This window comes from Pongo abelii, chromosome 1 (assembly GCF_028885655.2).
Source record: "Pongo abelii isolate AG06213 chromosome 1, NHGRI_mPonAbe1-v2.0_pri, whole genome shotgun sequence".
Classification (NCBI taxonomy): Eukaryota; Metazoa; Chordata; class Mammalia; order Primates; family Hominidae; genus Pongo; species Pongo abelii.
The window spans coordinates 119,025,102-119,049,568 of record NC_071985.2 but is presented as its reverse complement, the minus strand read 5'-3'; the positions used below and the strand labels follow the sequence as shown (position 1 = coordinate 119,049,568).

At 38.8% G+C, this 24,467-nt stretch overlaps 1 protein-coding gene across 10 annotated transcripts in view; it reads right to left on the bottom strand.

Annotated features, from left to right (window-relative positions):
• PHTF1 (putative homeodomain transcription factor 1) overlaps nucleotides 1-24,467 on the bottom strand; it is a 96,951-nt gene that overhangs the window by 35,302 nt on the left and 37,182 nt on the right. For 4 of the 10 annotated variants that reach the window (XM_063718049.1, XM_024231931.3, XM_054554060.2 and 1 more), the window contains 12 exons: nucleotides 16,591-16,750; nucleotides 15,546-15,719; nucleotides 15,352-15,441; nucleotides 13,818-14,039; nucleotides 10,139-10,267; nucleotides 9,431-9,703; nucleotides 8,208-8,339; nucleotides 7,624-7,710; nucleotides 4,353-4,508; nucleotides 3,262-3,357; nucleotides 1,835-1,960; nucleotides 791-1,308 (listed from right to left, as the gene is read on the bottom strand). In XM_063718049.1, coding sequence (XP_063574119.1) covers nucleotides 1,288-1,308; nucleotides 1,835-1,960; nucleotides 3,262-3,357; nucleotides 4,353-4,508; nucleotides 7,624-7,710; nucleotides 8,208-8,339; nucleotides 9,431-9,703; nucleotides 10,139-10,267; nucleotides 13,818-14,039; nucleotides 15,352-15,441; nucleotides 15,546-15,719; nucleotides 16,591-16,750 — 1,666 coding nt within the window. In that variant the 3' untranslated portion in view covers nucleotides 791-1,287. Of the gene's footprint in view, nucleotides 1-790; nucleotides 1,309-1,834; nucleotides 1,961-3,261; nucleotides 3,358-4,352; nucleotides 4,509-7,623; nucleotides 7,711-8,207; nucleotides 8,340-9,430; nucleotides 9,704-10,138; nucleotides 10,268-13,817; nucleotides 14,040-15,351; nucleotides 15,442-15,545; nucleotides 15,720-16,590; nucleotides 16,751-24,467 lie in introns of those variants that run through there. The other 6 variants (XR_010137941.1, XR_010137940.1, XR_010137944.1 and 3 more) reach the window with 2 other exon arrangements.

The window sequence follows — 24,467 nt, the reverse complement described above, 5'->3', positions numbered from 1 at the left end:
TGAATACATGCTTTACATGTAATAACCAAGTTTGTAAATTATGTTTATTTAAAACTTCACAAAACCTTATCATTAAAATGTTCAAGCTTTCAATTTGCCTCAAGAGATTCTTGCAAATTAACCAGGTGTGGTGGCAGGCACCTGTAATCCCAGCTACTCGGGGGGCTGAGGCAGGAGAATCACTTGAACCCAGGAGGCAGAGGTTGCAGTGAGCCAAGATGGTGCCACTGCACTCCAGCCTGGGCAACAGAGCGAGACTCTGCCTCAAAAAAAAAAAAAAAAAAAAAAGAGAGAGAGATTCTTCAAAGCAGGTAACTTAATGAGCAAGAATTATAAGTAGACTATTAGAGCTTTCATTAACATACGTATATGCATGTGTATAACAGGATGCTGCATTACAGAACCTATATCATCAGAGACATGGGATGGCCGATTATAGACACCAAGGACCTGAAAATGTACGGAGGGTTTAATACATTAAGTTGCACAACAGATAAACTATCAATGATGCTTGTGATAGGACACACAGCACTGTGTTAGGAACCACAACTCAGATGATCTATCTGGAAACCATGTTGTATGATGGAAATGGATGAGTAGGCATATACTTAAATTTTTCATGCTGAATTACATGGCATATTGTACGCATGCATTGTTCGCCAACAACTATACAGTTATTAACTCAAAATTGTAAACAAACAAAACATTTCTCCACAGTTTAACAGAAACTCACAGTTTAAAAGTTAATTTTCTTCCTTCAACAACAAAGAAAACCTAGAAACTGAAAGTCTCCAGTAAAGTTCTTTTATTCGGATTTAACCTAAAATAGTTTGCTAGATCTCTCTTTGATAGAGAAATGAAATCTCCAGTTCTATAGACTATAATGGAAAAGTATTGAATTTGCATATTTCCAATAAAAGATATTTGCTTCATGCTTTGGGCATCTACCATAGTTTCCCAAAAGACTATGTCCAGTAAACATAACTGTCACAGTACTAAAGCGCAAACTTACAAAATTGTCCTTGTGTTACCACAACACACACAGTCTTTAGTTGGCTGACTATCCATGTTGTTTGAAAAGCATGAAAATACAGGTTTTTAGCATGCACACCCAGTTGGAAAAGGACTTGTTCCTCCGGAAACACCATTAATTCGCTTTGGCAGAGCTGAGAGCACCTGTGCATGTGAACAAGCAGATGGGTATCTCACTGGTTTCTGCAGTCATCTCTTTCCTTGATAGGTAACTTTTGATACCAGCCAGGGGAGAGTCCAGGCATTTAACTCAGCTTATGATTTAATTTTCCACAGCTAAGAAAACAAAATCACCAAAATAAGTTAGTTCTAGGAAAACCAGGTGGGATTTATAGGTACTCTTACATGACTATAAACCAAGAATCCTTTATAAAAGAAGAAAATGTATCAAGTCTGGCAATAGCAACTATAGAACATCATAGAGAAAAAACATTTAAAACTTCCAGGATCAGAAATAATACAATGCAGTTCATGTACTGGTTTTCATTCATTCTACATCTGTACATTCCCCAGGATCAGAGTAAGACCATTACCCAGCTCAGGCTATTAAACTGATATGAAATTCAAACTTGATTTTTTTTGTTCCATTCAAGAGCACTGTCTGTTACATTTGTGTAAAATGAGAAAACCGAAGCTGAAAAGCCTGTGGACCACCAATCAAAATGCCTATTTCTTTACCTCAAGAGTTATTTCCATGCTAGAAACACACACACACACACAAACACACACGTGTGAAGAACACAGATTTCTGTACATAGTAATTTTTAAGACTAGGATGCTACAGAGTGGTGGGGATACTTACTCTTATATTAAATCCTAGAAGATCACTTATAACACCTGAGACAGCAGAAAGGATAACTACTCTTGTGATATTGTAGATTAAGGGATTCATTGTCAGTCCATAGAGTCTAAATGGTGTGTCCAGCTCCTACAAAAAACACCAAAGAATTGAAATGAGATACATGTTTTCTCATAGCTACTCAGTGACTTCTTGCTGTGTTTTGTCTTGGGTATATATGAATGCTTAAGGCTGTCTTTCCTTAATATTCAAAGAGCTACCTTCAAAAAATCCATAACGTGTTCTCACCTACTTTTCTACTAACCAAGATTTTTTTTAGGTGGATTTGAGCAATATGTCATTTGTAGTTTAATATATATATATATATATATATATATACACACACACACACACACATATATATAAAATATGACAGACATCAGCAATCATCAGAACCTGGGTAACAAAATTGGAAATTTTTTCATAGTAGTTATTAACCCAAAACCATCAGGTCAGCATTTTGAATCTACACAGCCTAGCATCTATCTCTTACTGGGTTCTGAGAAGAAAAACATTAATTAATGTATTTAAAACAGGTTAACTCACTTTATTTTTCTGGTATAACACCACCACATCGTGGTCATAGCTAGAGCCTGGGTCCTCTACATGGAGAGTCTGGTATGGGTCTTTAGGCCATGGTCACTAAATTCCTGATAGGGAGACTTGGTGAACATGTCTCTTACCAGAGGTTGGGGGTGAAATAGCTGTAGGTCTTGGAGATGGCATCAAAGGTGCCCTTGGCAAAATTGGCCAGGGTAGCAGCGCAGTCCCCAGTCAAAGTGCAGCAGTGGTGGGTATCCACCATCAGCAGCAGGTTCCTGGGCACAGGGGCCAAGACAGTACCAATGCCTCTGGAGGCAGGGATGAGGCCACCAGCACAGAGATGCAGGCTGCCAGTCACCTTGCAAGGGTAGTGTGACTGTGGGGCTTGCTAATCTTGTTCCCCCAGTAGTCTCCTCACACAGGGAGGATAAAGAGCTTGACCATGATTATAGCCCCATGGATGGTGCTGGCTACCTCCTTGGAGCACTAACACCCAGACCAACATAGCCACTGTAGTCCTCAATGGTGACAAATGCCTTGAACCTGGTCCTTGATGCACAAAGAAGAGGCAGATCTCCTCCAGGGACTTGATCTTCATGTCCTTGACCAGATGACCCAACTTGGTGATGGCGAGCCACTCTTTGTCCTTAACCTTGCCTCCAGGAGCTCTGTGACCTCAGCTCTGGTCCTAACCACCACTGTGACCCCTACCCCTGATGCCACTGTGGAAGAGTCCACTTCCAGGACCCCTCCCAACCCAAGGTATCATCTGCCATTTAATGTTTTCTCAGAGAAGAGACTGATTTAACTCAAATGATAGTAAAAGTGTATCACAGCCTATGACTTACTTTCAACAACTTGGTGGACAGCTTTAATACATTGTTTACTAGAGTAAGCTGTTCTTTCTTATTTGGCTTTTTTTCCATCTTAAGATATAAATTAATCTAAGGGAAGGAATAGAAATTAAGGTAAATTTCTTAGAAAAAAATATATATACTGCATAAAATCTGGCATATTTCAAAGGTCATGTTTTCAAGTAAAATAAATTTTGAAATTCCAATAGCTATTGCTACAGAGAACATATGTCATGTACTCTAGCCCCCATTCCTGATCAGTCTCCCTCTGGCAAAGAAAAACTACTTAATGATGAAAAATTAATGATGAAGCAATTTAAATATCAAAACAATGAAAAATTTTAATATTACTTGCAACATAACATAATTAGCACGTAAGCACCTTGAGTTCAAAACCTCTATCTTATTCATCTCACTATCCCCCTAGATAATCTAACATCCTCATTAAACATTTATGGAATGGAAGAAGATAGCTCCTTTTACTTTACTAATTCCTTATATTTTGCCTTGTAGGAAGAATTCTCCATTATGATTCTAAGACAAAAAAAAAACAAAAACGAATGATAAATGTTTTTATTCAAAGTTTATGGAAAAACTTGAAATTAAAAACAAAATTTTAAAAAACTTTATACTACTCTGTATTTACAAGAGATATTTCTCAATCTTAGTGTCTATTCACATACTGAAAACCAAGTATTTTCCAAACACTGAATAATGTATTCTATGTCTGATACAGAAGAATTCAAGAAGCTTATTATACATGCTAAATGACAATTACTCTAAAGATCTAATACTTGACATAGAATATGAGATTAAAAGCATGCTCCATTACTGCCAATAAAAATCTTTCTATAGTATACAAAGTCTTTTCAATACATTAGATCTTAATTCTCACAGAGCAGGAGGAGATATTACATCCATTTTATTAGGGATAAGCAACTACAGAGCAGCAAAGTGACTCGTGAGGTCCTGTAGCTAGAAAGTGACAGCTAGACAGTGATTAAACCCTGAATCCTCTGCAGGAACCTTACAGCGTATTACGCTACCCCTAACCACTAAACCCAATTGACAGGACTGATCAATACCTGTTCTGTAAGTAATATCGAAACATTGCTGTATTTCTTATTGGTTTCAGACCCCAGTGAGGCCAGACGCAATAAGAAAAGTAGTAAAGCTGTTTCCCAGATCAAAAACTCCCAGTTATAAGCATCATTCAGGAAAGTTTTATGTCCTTGGAGAACCTATACAAAGGATCAAAAAAAAGTTAAGTTTTTCATTTACCTTAAAATCATGTAATTACTCTTTTACTCTGTCAATTTAAGAACATTTCCAAAAATCCAATATTTTAATACTCAAAGCAGAAGAGCTTTAATACTCATAAAATATTACCTATTTATTTAATCACTATATATTTCTCTAAGTTTTCTAGATTTTCTCCTTTAGCAAGGGTCTAGAAGTAACAAAGAAGGAAAATACCAAAAATAAAATAAGACAAATGCATTTGCAGCTACTTTAACTATCAGTGTGTCCACTCACAACTATATGGCAACCATTATTCAAAGTAATAACTTTGCATTATGTCAAGTGAGCTCCCTAAAACATGTGGCTCATTCCACTGGTATGACTAGAAAATCCTAAGGATCAGTTCTTTATTCTGTTTTAGGCTCCAAATAACAATAGCAGCAGCAACTACCATTTACTGAGTGCCTATTATGTGTCAAATTTTCTGGTAAAAGGTTTTTGTTTTTGTTTTTAAATTTGTTGATTTAAAAGTAAAGAAATTTACTCAAACAAGCCCAAAGTAAGATGGAATTTACTGAAAAACATACAGATAATGCTCACAGAAACCTTGTGAAAAACAGGAAGTCACCAAGCAGCTGCCCTCTCCATCTCGCTTCCCCCAGGGCTACGTAGGCTCCCATCTCCACTCCTCTTAGTCAGCTCCATTGCCTTACAAGACCTTTGTTTTCTGCCTCCCCACTGAGTATGACTCATATTAGTTTTGGCTTGTCATGGCACCCTAGCAGCAGACTTCTCAAGATAAAATGTGGAAATCAGAAAGCAATAGAATCCTAAAAGTGCTGAAAGGAAATAACTGGCAACCTGGAATTCAATTCCTGGTAAAAAAAAAAAAAAAAAAAAAAAAAATCATTCAAAAGTGAAAGTGATAAAATATATTTTCAAACAAGCAAAAACTGAGGGAATTCATCACCAGCAGACTGGCACTAAAATAAATACTAAAGGAGTTACTCAGGTAGGAGGAAAATAATCCCAGAGAGAAACATAGAAATTCAGGAAATAAGAAGCAATGGAAAAGGTAAATATGTGAGTAAATATGATTAATTACACAAAACAATAATAATTACATCTTGTGGTTTTAAAATATATGTAAAATTAAGGTGAAGGACAATAATACAAAAGGTGAAGAGGTAAATGGGATAAACTGTTCTAAGGGCCTAGCATTATCAAGAGAGTGATAAATTAATCATTTTATTAGACTATAAAAAATTATGCATGCATGTTGTAATCTCTTTACTACTTAAAACAATAGTAAAAGAATATATAACAAGTTAATAGGATTAAGTGGAATATTTAAAAATATTTGGTTAATAAAAAGATGACGAGAGGAGTGAAAAAGGAAAATTAGCAGGTAGAAAAAGTAAGAACCAAATATATTTGTGGTTATAGTAACAACATTAAGTTTAAATGGGCCAGACACTCCAAAATCTAAGACTGTGAGGATGGATTAAAAAACAAGGAACCAACTGGGCACAGTGTCTCATGCCTGTAATCCCAGCACTCTTGGAGGCCGAAGCAGGAGGATCCCTTGAAGTCAGGAGTTTGAGGCCAGCCTGGGGAACAAAGCCAGACTCCACTTCTACAAAAAATTTAAAAATTAGCCAGGCTAGGTGGCATGTGCTTGTAGTCCCAGCTACCAAAAAAAAAAGAAGAAGAAGAACGAATGAACGAACACCAAGCAACCATAAGAGGAAATGCTGATTATGAGAGACACACCTAAAATATGAGAACAAAAGAATAAAAACAGGTAGACAAAGATATAACATGTAGAAATGAATCAAGACAGCTGGTGCAATGAAATTAACATCAAATCAATAAGAAACATTACAAATAGAGACATTTTGTAGGGTCATGAAAGGCAAAGCCTGACATTTTTCCAGATTAAAGGAGACTAAAGAGACGTGACAATTACATGCAATATGTAATTCTGAATTGGATCCTGGATTCAGAAAAAAAAATAAATCACTATAAAGGACATAAAAGTCAATTGCCCAAAAAGATGGATAACAAAGCTAAATCTGGATGTACCCAGTTACACATAAAGCAAAAACTGACAGAAGAGGAAACACAGACAAATCCACAATCAGAGTTAAACACACCTCTACCAATGGCTGACAGAATAAGCCAAAAAATTCAGTAAGGATGTAGGTAATTTGACACATAAAGGACACTGCTCTCAACAATGACAGAATACAAATCTTGTCAATGTGCTAATGGAAAATTTAATAAAACTGAATATATGCTGGATAACAAAGTAAACCTCTACATATTTCAAAGGACTGAAAATATTCAGAGTATGCTTTGACCACAGTAGAATTACGTTAAAATTCAATAAAATTCAAAAAGTATAAGATAAACCTGTAACTTCTTTTAATGCAGAAAGCACAGAAGTGCTTTACAAAAATAGACTCTGTCAAAAGGATACAGGAGGGGGTTTCTAAGGGCTCCCACTGGCCAAATTTGGGACAATGTAGGCATCCAAGCAAATACAGTAACAGATTTTTTTTTTTTTTTTTTTTGTAGAGATGGGTCCTCATTATGTTGCCCAGGTTGGTCTTCAACTCCTGGCCTCACACAATCCTCCCACATTAGCCTCCCAAAGTGCTGGGATTACAGGTGTTAAGCTGCTATGCCCAGCCTATAGTAATAGATTTTAACCCACTGTATAAAAATGAGAATACATGATTCCACAGTATAATAAATAAATGAATGAATAAATGAGAGGGAAAGAAATGAAAGATCTACCTTGGAGTGACAACTAATAAATACAGAAGGACTAATGTAGTCAGAAAATCAGTACTTTGCAATCATATGATAGTTTTATTATCAATTAATAATTACCAACTAAAATTAGAGCGATCTTACAGTTTGAAAGGACTTCAGAATTACTTGTATTCCCATTTTGAAAGGTTAGAAAAATTACCAAACATCCAAAATAGTAAAAAATGTAGATGCATTAAAAATACATACTTAAAGACAGTGACCTAAGTCTAAAACAGAAAGTGAACTCTATGATAGAATTTTCATTTTTCCTTAAAGCAGATGTGAAACTTTTACCTGAGCACAACAAATGAAAGCAATCGAAAGTGTCAGTAGGAAGACCGAGGATACAACCACATCAACTGAACGCTGTGGCCCCCGTCTCTGTGGAGTGAGACACATGTGTTAATGTTTTAGTTACTGGCAGACAGCAACCACCCTCACATTATTAACACTCTGAATTGTACTACATTCATGTGAAAATAATGTTTATAAGAAGTTTGTGAGATAGGATTTTAACATATTTTGGACGTCATCAACTTTAAGTACTGAAATCCATGCATTTCCAAATTAAGGGTGACTGATTCATTGACATACTTTCAGCTGGAGTATTTCCCAAAAAAGTCAGAAAAATATGCACTATTTAATTATCACTTTGCCCCTAGGAAATTCAGATTTTCTTTTCCCTTTCTAAGCTCTTCTTTACCTACCCCTACCAGCTTTGCAGAGATATGACATCCAACTTGCTGTCCAGCAAGTCTGTCAGCTGCTGATATAATCTGCCTGACACCCAGAACTACACTGTCTACTGAGTAACTGCGCCAGGAGCTTCAGTGAGCATATTCTTACACATACTGTACTGTTAATCAAATAAAACTCACCTTTAGATAGGAACGCAGTGATAACCATATTTTAATATTCTCCACCTTCTTAAGTCTGAAATGAGGTATTTCATATTTCCTAGCTTTCCTGGCAGAAGTAATATGGCTGAAGAGCTTTGCAAATAAAAATCTCTAGAAGAGGTTTAAAAAAAATCACAGTGAAATGTATATATGTGTCTGTGTATTCATATAACTGCCAACGATATTCCCAGAATACAAAAATGTTAAAAAGAATGAAGTTCTAATCAGTGACCAGTAAGACGGGCAGTGAAAATTTTCATTAATAGCTCATTACCCTGTTGTTTCCAAAGCACATTACATAGTAACATACTTCTTCACAATGTGGTACACTCAACATTTGCAAGGAATATTCTTTGGAGACCCCCAAAGAATGGTTGGCGTTTGTGGATCCACTACTTCACAAACTCAAATGTTTATACATGATTCTGGCTTATTCTCAAATAAAATTTCCATTCAGAATCACATTTCTGTGGCTGGGCATGGTGGCTCATGCCCTGTAATCCCAGCACTTTGGGAGGAAAGACGGGCGGATCACTTGAGCCCTGGAGTTCGAGACAAGCCTGGGCAACAAAGTAAGACCTCACCTCTACAAAAATACAAAAAATTAGTCGGGTGTGGTGGCGCAGGCCTGTAGTCCTAGCTACTGGGGAGGCTGAGCTGGAAGGACTGCTTGATCCTCAGGAGGTCAAGGCTGGAGTGAGCCGTGATCACACCACTGCACTCCAACCTGGGCAATAGAGCAAGACCTAGTCTCAAAAAAAATAAATAAATAAATCACACTTCTTCTGCATATCACCAATATTTTAAACCCTCCATCCATAATTTTTATCAAATTTCAATAAATTTATTTCTCACTTGGCCATTTTTCACAAAAACATTATCACATGTAGATAATTATTTTATTCTATGGATAAAAAACAAAAAAGGGACACTGAGTGCAGATGCTAAGCAGTCGGCTAGGCTCACTCACTGGCTAAGCCACTTATTCTACACATGGGGCCTGGCAAAATTTCAGATTACAACGTGTAATATGTAAATAGTCAATAACACAAACAATAAATCCACAAATATCAAAAGTCCACTTATCAATCCTTTATTGCCCACATCAACTTGAAGAGAGACCAAATCAAGAGAACAAAAACAACTCAATGGAATATCATATACAAAAACCGGTAAAAAATTTTACTTATTTCTCCACTGACCTGTTTATATGTTCTCTCTGCCACACACATCATGAAAAAAAACATCCAAGTAAGACACAATCTTTCAAAAAAATTAATTATGGACAAAACAATAATAGGTGTAACAGGTGGTGCCCCACAAAAGAGAGTCAAGATCTCCTCAGCTGAAATGGACTTTAGTTGGTCAAGGCTCTTCTCACGGAAAAGTCGATGTAAGAATGGAAAAAATGCTAATCCAATAGTGACAACATTTCCCAGCATCTGATAACCTACTCCTTGCTGATAGGCATTGACCTGTGAATTAATTTAAAATTTCCACCATTATTGTGTTAGCTAAATGGAGTTACAAAGCAGTATTTATCAAACACTATTTAGACTATTAAAAACACATTCTAAGAGTATAAATACAAATGACATATAGATTTATGACTTTCAAATCTTATTAAAAATTGGGATTCAATGAGATAAGGAATATCTGTAGAGCATACCTGAACAGTTGATTATGTTAATAGAGACCAGGTATAACAAATAATGTATATACTACCATGTAAAGACTCTGACTACAAAATTACATATATATGTTAATAATGATATTATATATAATATGATATATATATATGTGCTTCAAAAGCAGAATCATACTGTTTTAATCACTAAGAGATTCTTATAAAATAGCTCCTGATCACTTAGTATATTTTTTGAAAAATCTGAAAACATATTCAGTCTTACCCTACTCATGATGATGCCACTTATTTCCAACACAGACATATCCATCTTTTTGCACTCATTCCCCTCCCAGATTATTGCACTAACTCGATCAGAGGAAGGACTTGAATTCTGAAGCCAGAATAAATGATTCTGAGAAGAAAAATATAAAATTGTTTCTATCCATGCTTTCTTGCCTCCATCAGTTTTTCTTTCCCAGGCTCCATTCATTTGCCAACACTCTAATAACCACCTCTATAATGCTGGTCCTTTCTTTTTTTCTTTCTCTCTTTTTTTTTTTTTTTTTTTTTTGAGACAGGGTGTCACTATGTTGCCCAGGCTGGTCTCAAACTCCTGGGCCCAAGCAATCCTCCCATCTGCCTCCCTCTATACAGCCTTCTGTGTAGCAAGGACCATAGTCACATACCACCACGGCTCGCTAGGTCCATTTTTCTTTACCAAACCATTCTCTCATCTAGAGAGAGACTAAATGTCTTCTGTTATGAGGAGAGATAGCAGTCCATGACCTCCAAGGTTGCTTCTCTCTCTAAAGGTATGGAAGTGAGGATAAGCTTAGTGTAGTCATGGGCCATTAAGAAAGAATTTCTAGAGCTACGAGATTACACTGGAGTAATAGGAAGTAAAGGAAGAGAGATACTAAAAGTCCTTATAGATCACATGAATGACTGAGGAGTTAAGTCTGTTTCTGGTCTAACCAGGACACAAAATTAGTGAGGCTTAGAAAAGCTCAAGTGGAGACAGTCACAATGAAAAGAGCTCCCTCTCCTCCTCTGCCATATCATGTCTTATTCTTTAAATACTAGCTCAAGTCCCATTTCACCAACATGGTCCTCTCTGACAGCCTCAGTCTTAGTAACTTTGCCCTTCTCTGAAATGAGAAACTTCTACAGTCTGTATCAGACAAATTAGCATCTTATTATATGGTGCTTTTATGTTGTCCTCTATTTGTTTCCTATATAATTATCTTGTTCCCAAACTAAAAGATAACCTTCTAGAAAAGGACCATCTGGCATATTTTTTCTCTTTCTACCACCATGCTTAGCATAATGCCAACAAGCATTTATTGATTTGAATCACTGATTTGATTGATTCACTGACTTATACAACTCATATTAAGCACCTACTATGTATCATGCCTGTGGATAACATGGAGAACAAGATAGATGTCCTTGCTGTCAAGGAGCTTATAGACTTCTGAAGGAAGTTACTATACAGCATGGTAAGGAAAGGCAAGAGTGCTTTAGGAGTATATAGGAAAGGCTTCCTGAAGGAAGCATCACTCAAGCCAAGACCTGCCTGGAAATAAAAAGGAATAAACCGAAAGAATTGGCATTAGAGAAAATTATGTCCCAGGCAAAGAAACCTGTACGTGTAAGGGCCCAGAGGCACATGAGGCCTGGTACATATCAGAAACAAAGAAGGTTAGTCGAGTCGAAGTTCACCATGTTAGGAGCAGGGAGGGAATGGTCAGAGATGAGACTGTATTAGAACAAATAAAGCAACAGAAGCAAGCAATCCAGAAAGAAGAAAAAGGGATTTTAAAGGAAGTGGCATTATCAGATTTGTATTTTAGAAGTATCACTCTGGCTGTAGCAAGGAAAATGAAAGGAACAGAGGCAACCCTACAGAAGCTACTGTAATGATCCAGTTGAAATAAGATGATGGCCTGCACCAAGCAGGGCGACCAGAAACAGGGAGATGCAGGTATTTAGACAGCTGAATCAAAAGAACATAAGCAATTAAGGGTGGAAAGAATGAGGCCAGCTGGGCGCAGTGGCTCACGCCTGTAGTCCCAGTACTTTCGGAGGCCGAGGCGAGTGGATCACTTGAGGTCAGGAGTTCGAGACCAGCCTGGTCAACACGGCGAAACCCCGTCTCTACTAAAAATACAAAAATTAGCCAGGTGTGGTGGCGGGTGGCAGGCGCCTGTAATCCTAGCTACTCAGGAGGCTGAGGCAGGAGAATCACTTGAGCCTGGAAGGCGGAGGTTGCAATGAGCTAAAACTGTGCCACTGTACTCCAGCCTGGGTGACAGAGTAAGACTCCATCTAAAAAAAAAAACGGGGTCAAGAATGACTTCAAGCTTTTTGACTTGGGTGGGTAGTGTGGTATTAAGAAATACAGGGAATAAAAGAAGAATAGGCTAGGTGAACAGGATTGGAAAATGATTTATTGCATTTGACATGGTGAGTTTACCACACTCAATTATTCTTATATATGTCTTAAAATTATATTGCAAATCTCAAAGTAGGGGAGTGCTAAGGAGATCAACATCATCATGATACTATGCATAACTACTGAAAGCTAATGTAATTTAGATGAATCTTCAGACTGAATGCAAAAAATATTTAGCCTCACTGCAAAATCAGAAAAAGTAGCATAAAATTTTAATGACAGCCAGGTATGGTGACTCACCCCTGTAATCCCAACACTTTGGGAGGCTAAGGTGGGAGGACTGTTTGAACCCAGGAGTTAAGACCAGCCTAAGCAACATAGTGTGACCCTGTCTCTACAAAAAATTTAAAAATTAGCCAAGCATGGTGGCTAATCAGGAGGCTGAGGTGGGAGGATCACTTGAGCTGGAGAGGTTAAGGCTGCCATGAGTCATGATTGCACCACTGCACTCCATCCTGGGCAACAGAGTGAGCTCTGTCCCAAAAAAGAAAAAAGAAAACTTTAATGAGAAAATTTACACTGTTTCTTCTTCATTTTTTAAAAATTATATACATTTAATGAAGCAATTTTTTAAATGAAAATGTATAACCTAAATCAATGGTATCTTTGAATCAAGAATATTTGATAATTAAACAAATATATATCCATCATCCACTATTTGCAAGCCAGTGTGGAAATATTTAGCCTAAAGAACAAAAACCTAAGAATCATAACAATCATTAACATTAAGCAACTGAAAAGTTGATAAGAGAACTATTTCTTCATCATTCAATCTATCCAGAAGTGGAATAAGCTGTATCATTGAATAACAAGCACTCCAGCTCCAGAAGTATTTAAGAGGCCAATTGATCATCTGATGGAGATATTAATAATAATGCTAACATTTATTGGGCATTTACTCTTGCCAGGTATTATGCTATGTACTTTATATTATCTCATTAGCTATTTCACACTATTCCTAAGAAGTAAGAACTATTATCACCACATAACAGATGGTAAAAAATTTACACAGATGTAGAATGAATCTCTACATTGGTTGGAAGGTTGAAATACCTTCTAATGGCTATCTGATTTTATGATATTAATATAAAACCTGAAATTAAAAGCATTATTTATTTTATGCATTGTTCAAAAAGCAAGCAATACCATTTCCTAGTAATTCATATGTAACACTGTGATGTTGATGAAAATATAAGGTATATTCTCTATATGCAAACTCTACTCATACAAAATATAAAATACACATTAAGGACCATTCTAAGGAAAATAATAAGAAAAAGTAATATACAGAAAAATTTAGGTTAGGGCAACTCTAGATTACTTCTCCCTGAGTTCTAATCCCAACATCTTCACTTATAGGCTATGCTTAGTTTCCTCACCTCTAAACTGGGGATAATAATAGTATCTACCCTACAGGATTATTGTAAAGTTAAATGAGATGACAGAGTACCTGACACACAGTAAGAACAGAATAAATACTAGCTATTCTCATCATGCCTGCACAGACCTGCTGAAAAACATCCTCTTTGGGGTCACGTTTGGTCCCTGAGTGAAGGGTATTCACATGGGCCCCCTCACTGTCACTGGTGACAGATGACCGGCACTCTGGGCCATGTAGCAGGTCGTCCCATAACATATCCTCCGTCTCCGAGTCATGGCGGGTGCTTTCTGAGTCTCTTCTTGACATGTTGAGGCTTCGAGAGCCACCACTCACACCCAATCTAGAGCCCTTTAAAGGAAAACAAAAAGCAAAAAATGTTATTCATCTTTAAAAATAATTACATGTGAAATAAAATTAAAACAATTTATCTACAGCAATGGTTTGAAAGCCTTCAAAAGTCAATCACCATGAATTCATTTTTTCACAGGGCTTCACGTAACAATAATGCTTTTTTATTTTTTGATACAGGGTCGCGCTCTGTCACCCAGGCTGGAGTGCAGTGGCATGATCATAGCCCACTGCAACCTCAAACTCGGGCTCAAATGATCCTCCTGCCTCAGCCTCCTGAGTAGCTGGCACTACAGGTGCATACCATCACACCCAGATATATATATATATATATATATATATATATATATATATATATATATTTTTTTTTTTTTTTTTTTTTTTTTTTTTTAAAGATGGGGTCTCATTTTGTTGCCCAGGCTGGTCTCCGACTCCTGGTCTCAAGCTATCCACCCACCTCAACCTCTCAAAGTGCTGGGATTATAGGCGTGAGCCACCATGTCCAGCCAATAATAGATTTTAATATTTAAATGTTAAACTCTGATTCAGTCTCTAGCAAGCAGGACTCCCTCTAAGAAGCTATTGCCAAGTTATGGAACTGATCAACTAAGGTGTTCTGGGAGGGGAGTGATTCCTGTAAGCACACCAAGATGACCCACTCAGTTGGCTTAGCTGAGCTTTTTGATACACACACAGTGACCCCAACTCTAAATATTGTGAACTTGACTACAGACCTACTCGTGAACAGGACTCAGCTCCAAAATGTTAAAGGATAATCAGTCAAAGAAAAGTACAAACATAAATATGAAAGTTATTCCATGACCACAATTGCCTTGTTAATCAAAATAAAAGAAAAAACCACACCACCACCATCTACTCTGCTCACCTCTGAGTTACAATTTTCCAAATAATATAATATGCCCTTTAGCTCTCATGATGAGATTTACTACTCCCATCTTTCAGAACTCCTTTCTCAAAAATCTGTCTTCATCAGTGTCAATCCAATTTATGATGTTTAAAAATAAACTTCATATTCCAAGTGAATACTTAATAATCTCATTATTTAGGGATTAAGTAACCTCCTGCTGGGCATCATCTGTGATACTTTTAAGCTTAGGGTCAATGTAGGAAAATATTCTTTCTAGGTGTGTAGTCATTAAAAGCTGCTAGATAAGGAGATGGATAATTGGAGACAAGGGAAGGGCTGGCAAATATTAACGTAAATGCTACTTTAGGGCAACCAATAAAAAAAGGAATGGATAAAGTTATTACACTCAAAAATATACCTTGATTTCTCGAAGGGATACTTTACCTGGCTGAAGCCTGCTGATTCAAATTCTGATTCAGCCAGACTATCTGAATCCCGCACAATATGACACCACCTTGTAGTGGTCTTCTTTACCTGCCAAAAATCAAACCAACAAGCAATAGGAAAATATGTTAAATGCTTTGTTACTAACTTCAATGATTCAGTCCTATACTTTCATAAACTAAAATAGAAATTACCTGAGAGTTTAGGTGCCTTGAAAGTATTGATTTTCTATTCTTAACTTCACAACCATTGTCACTTGAGGCCCCTTCCACACTCCTACGCAATAATATCATCTGTGTCCGTGCTTCACCATCTTCTTCACTTGACAGGTCATCAGACACCCCATTACCCAAACGCCTAAAAGCCTCCTACAAAGAGAACAGCAATACCTTCACAGGGAACAGCCCAAAATATTCTAATAAGCTGCATGTGTTAAAAAAAAAAAAAAATACAAAAACTACCAAGCAGCAAAAGTAAACTAACCCAAAACTGAACAAATCCATATTACTTAATCTCAGTTAAGAAAAATATTAAGTTGAAACTAAATATCCTAAATGAAGAAGCAGTGTTATGTAGTATTCAAAAACCAAGACTCAAGTCAAACTCTAAGCCTGAATCACAGCTCGTCTACTTACTAGATACATAACTTTGAGCAATTTACTAAATCTGTTTGGAGCTGAGTTCCCTCATCTGAAAAGAAATGGTAATAAAAGCATCTATTTCACAGGTTTGTTGAAAATAAATGAGATAAGTTAGTATATGTAAAGTACTCAGAACAATGTCTGGTTATAGTAACGGCTCAATAATTCTTAGACTAAATGCCACAATCTAACCAATAAGAAAGCAGTTTAAGACTATAAAGTAAAAGTGTGTAGCTAGTTTTAGACATAGAGCAGATCATCTCTACTTAAACCTACAAAATAATTTCCCAAACTCTTACTATACTATCACTGCTTCTCTGGAATATGACCCAGCACCCTCTTCACTAATCTGTTGATTAAATCTACCAGCCTACTGCTAAGGCTGGATAACTCGCAAAACTAATAACAAGTCTAGTACTAGAAATTTTAAGACTAAGTTCCAGTCTTCATGTGGTATCTTCTTTTCATATCCTGTGGTTTTACTTGTTAGGACAAATTTATAAACCTACTAGTACCTATTTTATATCTCTAACAGAATCTTAATAGGAAAATGTTACATGGGGAAAAAAAACCCTTGTTAAATCCATCTAAATCTTACCCTACGACACTTTTCTCCATCTGAAGATTTTGCTTTCTCTCTTGTTTGCCACATTCTAATCTCTGGTCGACATTGTCTCTTCTTAATGATAGGATGGACACAACTTGGGTCATTGTCAGTTTCAGTCCCTTTGTTAGATATTAATTTTACTCTTTTAATCCTATTTTTTAAAAAAGGAAAAGATGATTAGTTTTTTGAAAGTAACACCTTTCATGAAACCACTTTCTTTTAAGGAATATGCTATATTATTCTGGAAATCAAGAAAATTCAGGAATCATATTTTTCAGGACTTTAGCTTGCTAAGTAAGGGTGTAGAATGACAAAATATTCACTCACAGACTCAGAATGTGAGTCTATTCTTCAAAGACTCATGTCAATTAACTGAAAGGAAGCATATACTTTTCAGTGTTGCACAAAAGTAGGTTCACAGTCCTCTCCACATCTTCTCAGACACAATGCAACTCCTACCTTATATCGTCTGTTACTGCCACTCCACTAGCCCAGTAGACTTAGGGTGCACATGACCTACTGAGACACCAGCTGGGTGGCCAGGGAGTGCGTTTTTGACACCCTTACTGCAAAGCCAGGCAGTGTTGTTCACAGCCCAGGAAGAGAGAGAAGAATAACAAGGACCTTGTCTTGCAACTTGGATCCCAGCTCAGCCAGAGTAGAACAAGGGACCAGAGTCCTGAGGCCCCCATTCCAGGACCTAGCTTATGGATGACATTTCTAGACACACCTTGGACCAAAATGCAACCAGCACATTTGAAGGGAAGGATCCAGTCCCTGCAGGAGTCATCACCTGCTGACCAAAGAGCCCTTGGGCTCTGTATAATCAACAGTGGTAGCCAGGCAGTACTCACTGTGGGCATTGGGTGAGACTCAGAGCCATGCTGGCCTCAGGAGTGACCCAGTATATTCCCAGCTGCGGTGGCTACAGGGAGAGACTCTTTCTGCTTGAGGAAAAGAGAGGGAAGAGTAAAGGGGTCTACGGCCATACCACCCTGAACGCGCCCAATCTCGTCTGATCTCGGGAGTAAAGGGGACTCTGTCTTACAGGAAGGGTACAAGCTCAACCACAGTGGGGTAGAACACCAAGTGTGCTCTTGAGGTCCCTGATTCTAGGCCTTGGCTCCTGGATGGTATTTCTGGACCCACTCTGGGCCAGAGGGGAGCCCATTGCCCTGAAGGGAGATACCCAGGCCTATCAGCATTGACCACAAGCTGACCAAAGAGCCCTTGGACCTTGAGTGAATATCGGCGACAGCCTTGCAGTACTTGCTGCAGGCCTGGGGCAGCGGTGGCCATGGGGAGAGATTCCTCTGCTTGAGGAAACGGGAGAGAAGAATGAGAAGGAGTTTGTCTTGTGGTTTGGGTGTGAGCTCAGCTGCTGTAGAACAGAATGACAGGAAGATTCCTAAGGTTCTCAACGCCAGGCCCTGACAGCATCTCCGGATCTGCCCAGAGCCAGGGGTAACTTGCTGCCCTAAAAGGAAGGACATAAGCCTGGCTGGATTTGCCACCTGCTGATTGTAGTGCCCTTGGGCTTTGAGTAAACATAGGTGGTAGACAGGCAAGTGGTCACCATGTGGACCTTGGGCAAGACCCAGTGCTGTGCTGGCTTCAGGCCTGACCCAGGCCAGTCCCAGTATTAATGGCCACAGGGGTGCTGTGTCACTCCTCCTGGCTCCAAGCAGCTCAGCACAGAGAGAAAGAGACTCCACTTGTTTGGGAGAAAGTCAGGGAAGAGAACAAGAGTCTCTCCCCAGTAATCCAGAGAATTCTCCCAGATCTGACCCAAGACCACCAAGGCAGTAACCTCTACAAGTCTGCAGGAGCCACATTACTGGGCTTAGGGTGCCCCCTAATGCAGATACAGCTGCAGTGACCAAAGACTTAGATCACAACACCCAATTCCCCTCAAATACTTGGAAAGCCTTCCCAAGAAGGACAGGTACAAAGAAGCCCAGACTATGAAGACTACAATAAACATCTAACCATTCAATGTGCAGACACTAATGAACATCCACAAGCATCAAGACCATCGAAGAAAACGTGACCTCACCAATATCTAATAAGATACCAGTGACCAATTCCAGAGAGACAGAAATATACAACCTTAGAGACAGAAAATTCAAAATAGCTATTTTTAGCCAGGCACAGTGGCTTATGCCTGTAATCCTAGCAGTTTGGGAGGCCAAGGGACAGGTGGATCACTTGAGCTAAGGAGTTCAAAACCAGCCTGGGCAACATGGCAAAACCTCGTCTTTACAAAAAATACAAAAATTAGCTGGGTGCAATGGCATGTGCCTGTAGCCCCAGCTACTTGGAAGGCTGAGGCAGGAGGATCACTTGAGCCTAGGAGGTGGAGTTTGCAGTGAGCCGAGATTGTACCATTGCACTTCAACCTGAGCAATGACAGTGAAACCCTGTCTCGAAAAAAAAAAAAAAAAGCTATTTTGAGGAAACTCAAACAAATTCGAGAATAGACAGAAGGAATTCAGAATCCTATCAGATAAATTTAACAAAGAGAGTGAAATAACTAAAAAAAAAATCAAACAAATTCTGGAGCTGAAAAATGCAACTGACATACTGAAGAAATGCATCAGAGTCTCTTAACAGCAGAATTGATCAAGCAGAAGAAAGAATTAGTGAGCTTGAAGACAGTCTATTTAAAAAGACACAGAGGAGACAAAAGAAAAAGAATAAAAAAGAATGAAACACACCTAAAAGATCTGGAAAATAGCCTCAAAACAGCAAATCTAAGAGTTACTGACCTTAAAGAGGAGGTAGAGAGAGAGATAGGAGTATAAAATTTATTCAAAGGGATAATAACAGGAAACTTCCCAAATCTAGAGTAAGATACCAATATTCAAGTACAAGAAGGTCATACAATACCAAACAGATTTAACACAAAGAAGAATACCTCAAGGCATTTAACAATCAAACCCTTAAAGATCAAAGATAAAGAAAGGATCCTAAAAGCAGCAAGAGAAAAGAAACAAATAGCATACAAAGATGCTCCAATATGTCTGGCAGCAGACTTCTCAGTGCAAACTTTACAGGCTAGGAGAGAGTGGTATGACATATTTATTTACTTACTTATTTTTCACTTTTTTTTTTTTTTTTTTTTTTTGAGATGGGGATCTCCGTTGCCCAGGCTGGCGTTCACTGTCACAATTACAGCTCACTACTGCCCCAACGTCCTGGGCTCAGGTGATCTTCTTGTCTCAACCTCCAGCATAGCTGGAACCACAGGCACATGTCACCACATCCAGCTGATTTTTTATTTTTATTTTTGTAGAGACTGGGTCTCCCTAATGTTGCCCAGGTTGGTCTGGAACTTCTGGCCTCAAGCAATCCTCCCATCTTGACCTCCCAAAGTGCTGGGATTATAGGCATGAGCCACTATGTCCAGCCGGTCTGACATATTTAAACTGCTAAATGAAAAACCTTTTTATCCTACAATACTATACCCAGCAGAAATAAACTTCAAACAAGAAGGAAAAATAAAGACATCCCCAGAAAAAAACAAAAGCTGAAGGATTTCATCAACAACAGACCTGCCTACAAGAAATGCAAAAGGGAGTTCTTCAAATTGAAAGAAATGACATTAATGAGCAATAAGCAATCATCTGAAGGTACAAAACTCATTAGTAATAGTAAATATACAAAAAAGACAGAATATTATAACCCTGTAATTGTTGTGTGTAAACGACTCATATCTTCAATAGAAAGACTAAAAGATGAGCCAATTTAAAAGAATACATTTCAAGACATACACAGTACAATAAGATATAAATACAAACAACAAAAAGTTAAAAAGCAAGGGGACAGAGTGCAAGTGTACAGTTTTTATTACTTTTCTCTTTGCTGGTTTATGAGATTGTTTGCTTGTTTATGCAATCGGTGTTATCAGTTGAAAAATAATAGGTTATAAAATATTATTTGCAAGCCTCAATGTAACCCCAAATTAAAAAAATAATAACAGATACATAAAAAATAAAAAGAAATAAATTTTAAAATACCACTAGAGAAAATCACCTTCACTAAGAGGAAGATAAGAAGGAAAGAAAGAAGAGAAGATCACAAATGAACCAGAAAACAACTAACAAAGTGGCAGGAGTAAGTCCTTACTTATCAATAATGGCATGGAATGTAAATGAACTAAACTTTCTAATCAAAAGACATAGAGTGGCTTAATGAATTAAAAAAACAAAATCCATGATCTGTTACCTACAAGAAACAAACTTTACCTATAAAGATACACACAGGCTGAAAATAAGGGGACGGAAAAAGATATTGCATCCCAAAAGAAACTAAAAATTAGCAGGAGTAGTGTATTAGTTCGTTTTCATGCTGCTGATGAAGACATACCCAAGATTGGGAAGATAAAGAGATTTAACTGGACTTACAGTTCCACATGGCTGGGGAGGCCCCTCAGAATCATGGCGGGAGGTGAAAGGCACTTCTTACATGGTGGCGGCAAGAGAAAATGAGGAAGAAGCAAAAGCGGAAACCCCTGATAAACCCATCAGATCTCGTGAGACTTATTCACTATCACAAGAATAGCATGGGAAAGACCAGCCCCCATGATTCAATTACCTCCCCCTGGGCCCCTCCCACAACCCACTGGAATTCTGGGAGATACAATTCAACTTGAGATTTGGGTGGGGACACAGACAAACCATATCATTCTGCTCCTTGCCTCTACAAACCTCATGTCCTCCCACAACCCACTGGAATTCTGGGAGATACAATTCAAGTTGAGATTTGGGTGGGGACACAGACAAACCATATCATTCTGCTCCTTGCCTCTACAAACCTCATGTCCTAACATTTCAAAACCAATCATGCCTTCCCAATACTCCCCCAAAGTCTTATTTCAACATTAACCCAGAAGTCCAGAGTCCAAAATCTCATCTGAAACACGGCAAGTCCCTTCTACCTATGAGCCTGTAAAATCAAAAGCAAGCTAGTTACTTCCTAGATACAATGAGGATACAAATATTGGGTAAATACAGATGTTCAAAATGGGAGAAATTGGCCAAAACAAAGGGGTTACAGGGCCCTTGCAAGTCCGAAATCCAGTGGGGGAGTCAAATTTTAAAGCTCCAAAATGATCTCCTTTGACTCCAGGTCTCACACATCCAGGTCACGCTGATGGAAAAGGTGGGTTCACATGGTCTTGGGCAGCTCTGTCCTTGTGGCTTTGCAAGGTAAAGCCTCCCTCCTGGCTGCTTTCACAGGCTGGTGTTGAGTGTCTGAGGCTTTTCCAGGAGCACAGTGCAAGCTGTTGATGGATCTACCATTCTGGGGTCTGGAGGATGGTGGCCTTCTTCTCACAGCTCCACTAGGCGGTGCCCCAGTAGGGACTCTGTGTGGGGGCTATGACCCCACCTTTCTCCTTCCACACTACCCTCACAGAGGTTCTCCATGAGTGCCCTGCCCCTGCAGCAAACTATTGCCTGAGCATCCATCTTCTGAAATCTAGGCAGAGGTTCCCAAACCTCAATTCTTGACTTCTGTGCACCTGCAGGCTCAATACCACATGGAAGCTGCCAAGGTTTGGAGCTTCCACCCTCTGAAGCCACAGCCTGAGCTGTATATTGGCCCCTTTCAGCCACGGCTGGAGCAACTGGGACATGGGACACCAAGTCCCAAGGCTGCACACAGCATGGGGACCCTGGGTCCGGCCCATGAAACCACTTTTTCCTCCTAGGCCTCCAGGCCTGTGATGGGAGGGGCTGCCATGAAAGTGTCTGACATGGCCTGGAAACATTTTCCCCTTTGCTTGGGTATTAATGTTAGGCTCCTTGCTACTTATGCAAATTTCTGCAGCCAGTTTGAATTTCTCCCCAGAAAATGGGTTTTTCTTTTCTTCTTTTTCTTTTTTTTTTGAGACAGAGTCTCGTTCTGTAACCCAGGCTGGAGTGCAGTGGCTGATCTCAGCTCACTGCAAATGCCGCCTCTTGGGTTCAAGCAATTCCCCTGCCTCAGCCTCCCAGGTAGCTGAGATTAGAAGTACTCACCATCATGCCTGGCTAATTTTTGTATTTTTTTTAGTAGAGACGGGGTTTCACCATGTTGGCCAGATTGGTCTTGAACTCCTGACCTCAGGTGATCCACCCACCTTGGCCTCCCAAAGTGCTTTAGCAAATATTTGCTTTAGCAAATATTATTAGAGTTAAAGAGAGAGACAGACTCCAATACAATAATAGCTGGAGACTTCAACCTCATTTTCAGTATTAGACAGATCATTCAAATAGAAAAATCAACAAAAAAAATTGGACTTAATCTACACTACAGACCAAATAGACCTGACAGACATTTACTGAACATTTTACCTACTGGCTATAGAATACACATTTTTCTCCTCAGTGCATGAATCATTTTCAGGGATATACCATATTATGGCCACAAAACAAGTCTTAAAACATTCCAGAAAATTAAAATGATATCAAGTATCACCAGGAGGGTACAGCCTCCCTCCTGGCTGCTTTCACGGGCTGGTGTTGAGTGTCTACGGCTTTTCCAGGTGCACAATGCAAGCTATCAGTGGATTTACCATTCTGGGGTCTTGTGGACGGTGGCCCTCTTCTCACAGCTCCACTAGGCAGTGCCCCAGTGAGAACTCTATGTGCAGGTGCCCACCCTACATTTCCCTTCCACACTGCCCTAGCAAAGGTTCACCATGAGTGCCCTGCCCCGGCAGCAAACTTCTGCCTGGACATCCAAGCATTTCCATACATCCTGTGAAATCTAGGCAGAGGTTCTCAAATCTCAATACTTGACTTCTGTGCACCTCTACAAAAAATACAAAAAATTAGAGGGATGTGGTGGCACATGCCTGTGGTCCCAGCTACATGGGGGGCTCACACACAAGAATCACTTGAACTGGGAAGCAGAGTTTGCAGTGAGCCAAGATCACGCCACTGCACTCAAGCCTGGGCAACAGAGTAAGGCTCTGTCTCAAATATTAATAACAATAAGATAAAATAAATAAATAAAAAGGTCATTCATCATGACCAAGTAGGGTTATACCAGGGATGCAAGGATGGTTCAACATACATAAATATCAATTAATGTGACACATCATACCAAAAGAATGAAGGAAAAAAACCATATAATCATTTCAAATGATGATGAAAAAGCATTTGATAAAATTCAATATCCCTGCATGATAATAATTCTCAAAAATCAGGGTATAGAAGGAACATATCTCAAAAGAATAAAAGTCAAGTCACATGACAGACCCACAGCTGGTATCATACTGAATGAGGAAAAACTGAAAGCCTTTCCTCTAAGATCTGGAAAATGACAAAGATGCCCACTTTCATCACTGTTATTCAATATAGTACTAGAAGTCCTAGCTAGAGCAATCAGACAAGAGACAGAAATGAAAGGCCTACAAATTGGAAAAGAAGATTCAAATTACCTTTGTTTACATATAATAAGATTTTATATTTGGAAAAACCTAAAGATACCACCAAAAAACTATCAGAACTGATAAATTCATTAAAGTTGCAGGATATGAAATTGACATAAAAATCAATAGCATTTCTTTTTTCTTTTTTTTTTTTTTTCTTGAGACGGAGTCTTGCTCTGTCGCCCAGGCTGGAGTGCAGTGGCATGATCTCGCCTCACCGCAAACTCCGCCTCCCGGATTCATGCCATTCTCCTGCCTCAGCCTCCCAAGTAGCTGGGACTACAGGTGCCCGCCACCACGCCCGGCTAATTTTTTTTTTTGTATTTTTAGTAGAGACAGGGTTTCACCATGTTAAGCAGGATGGTCTCAATCTCCTGACCTCGTGATCCACCCACCTTGGCCTCCCAAAGTGCTGGGATTACAGGCGTGAGCCACTGCACCCAGCCAA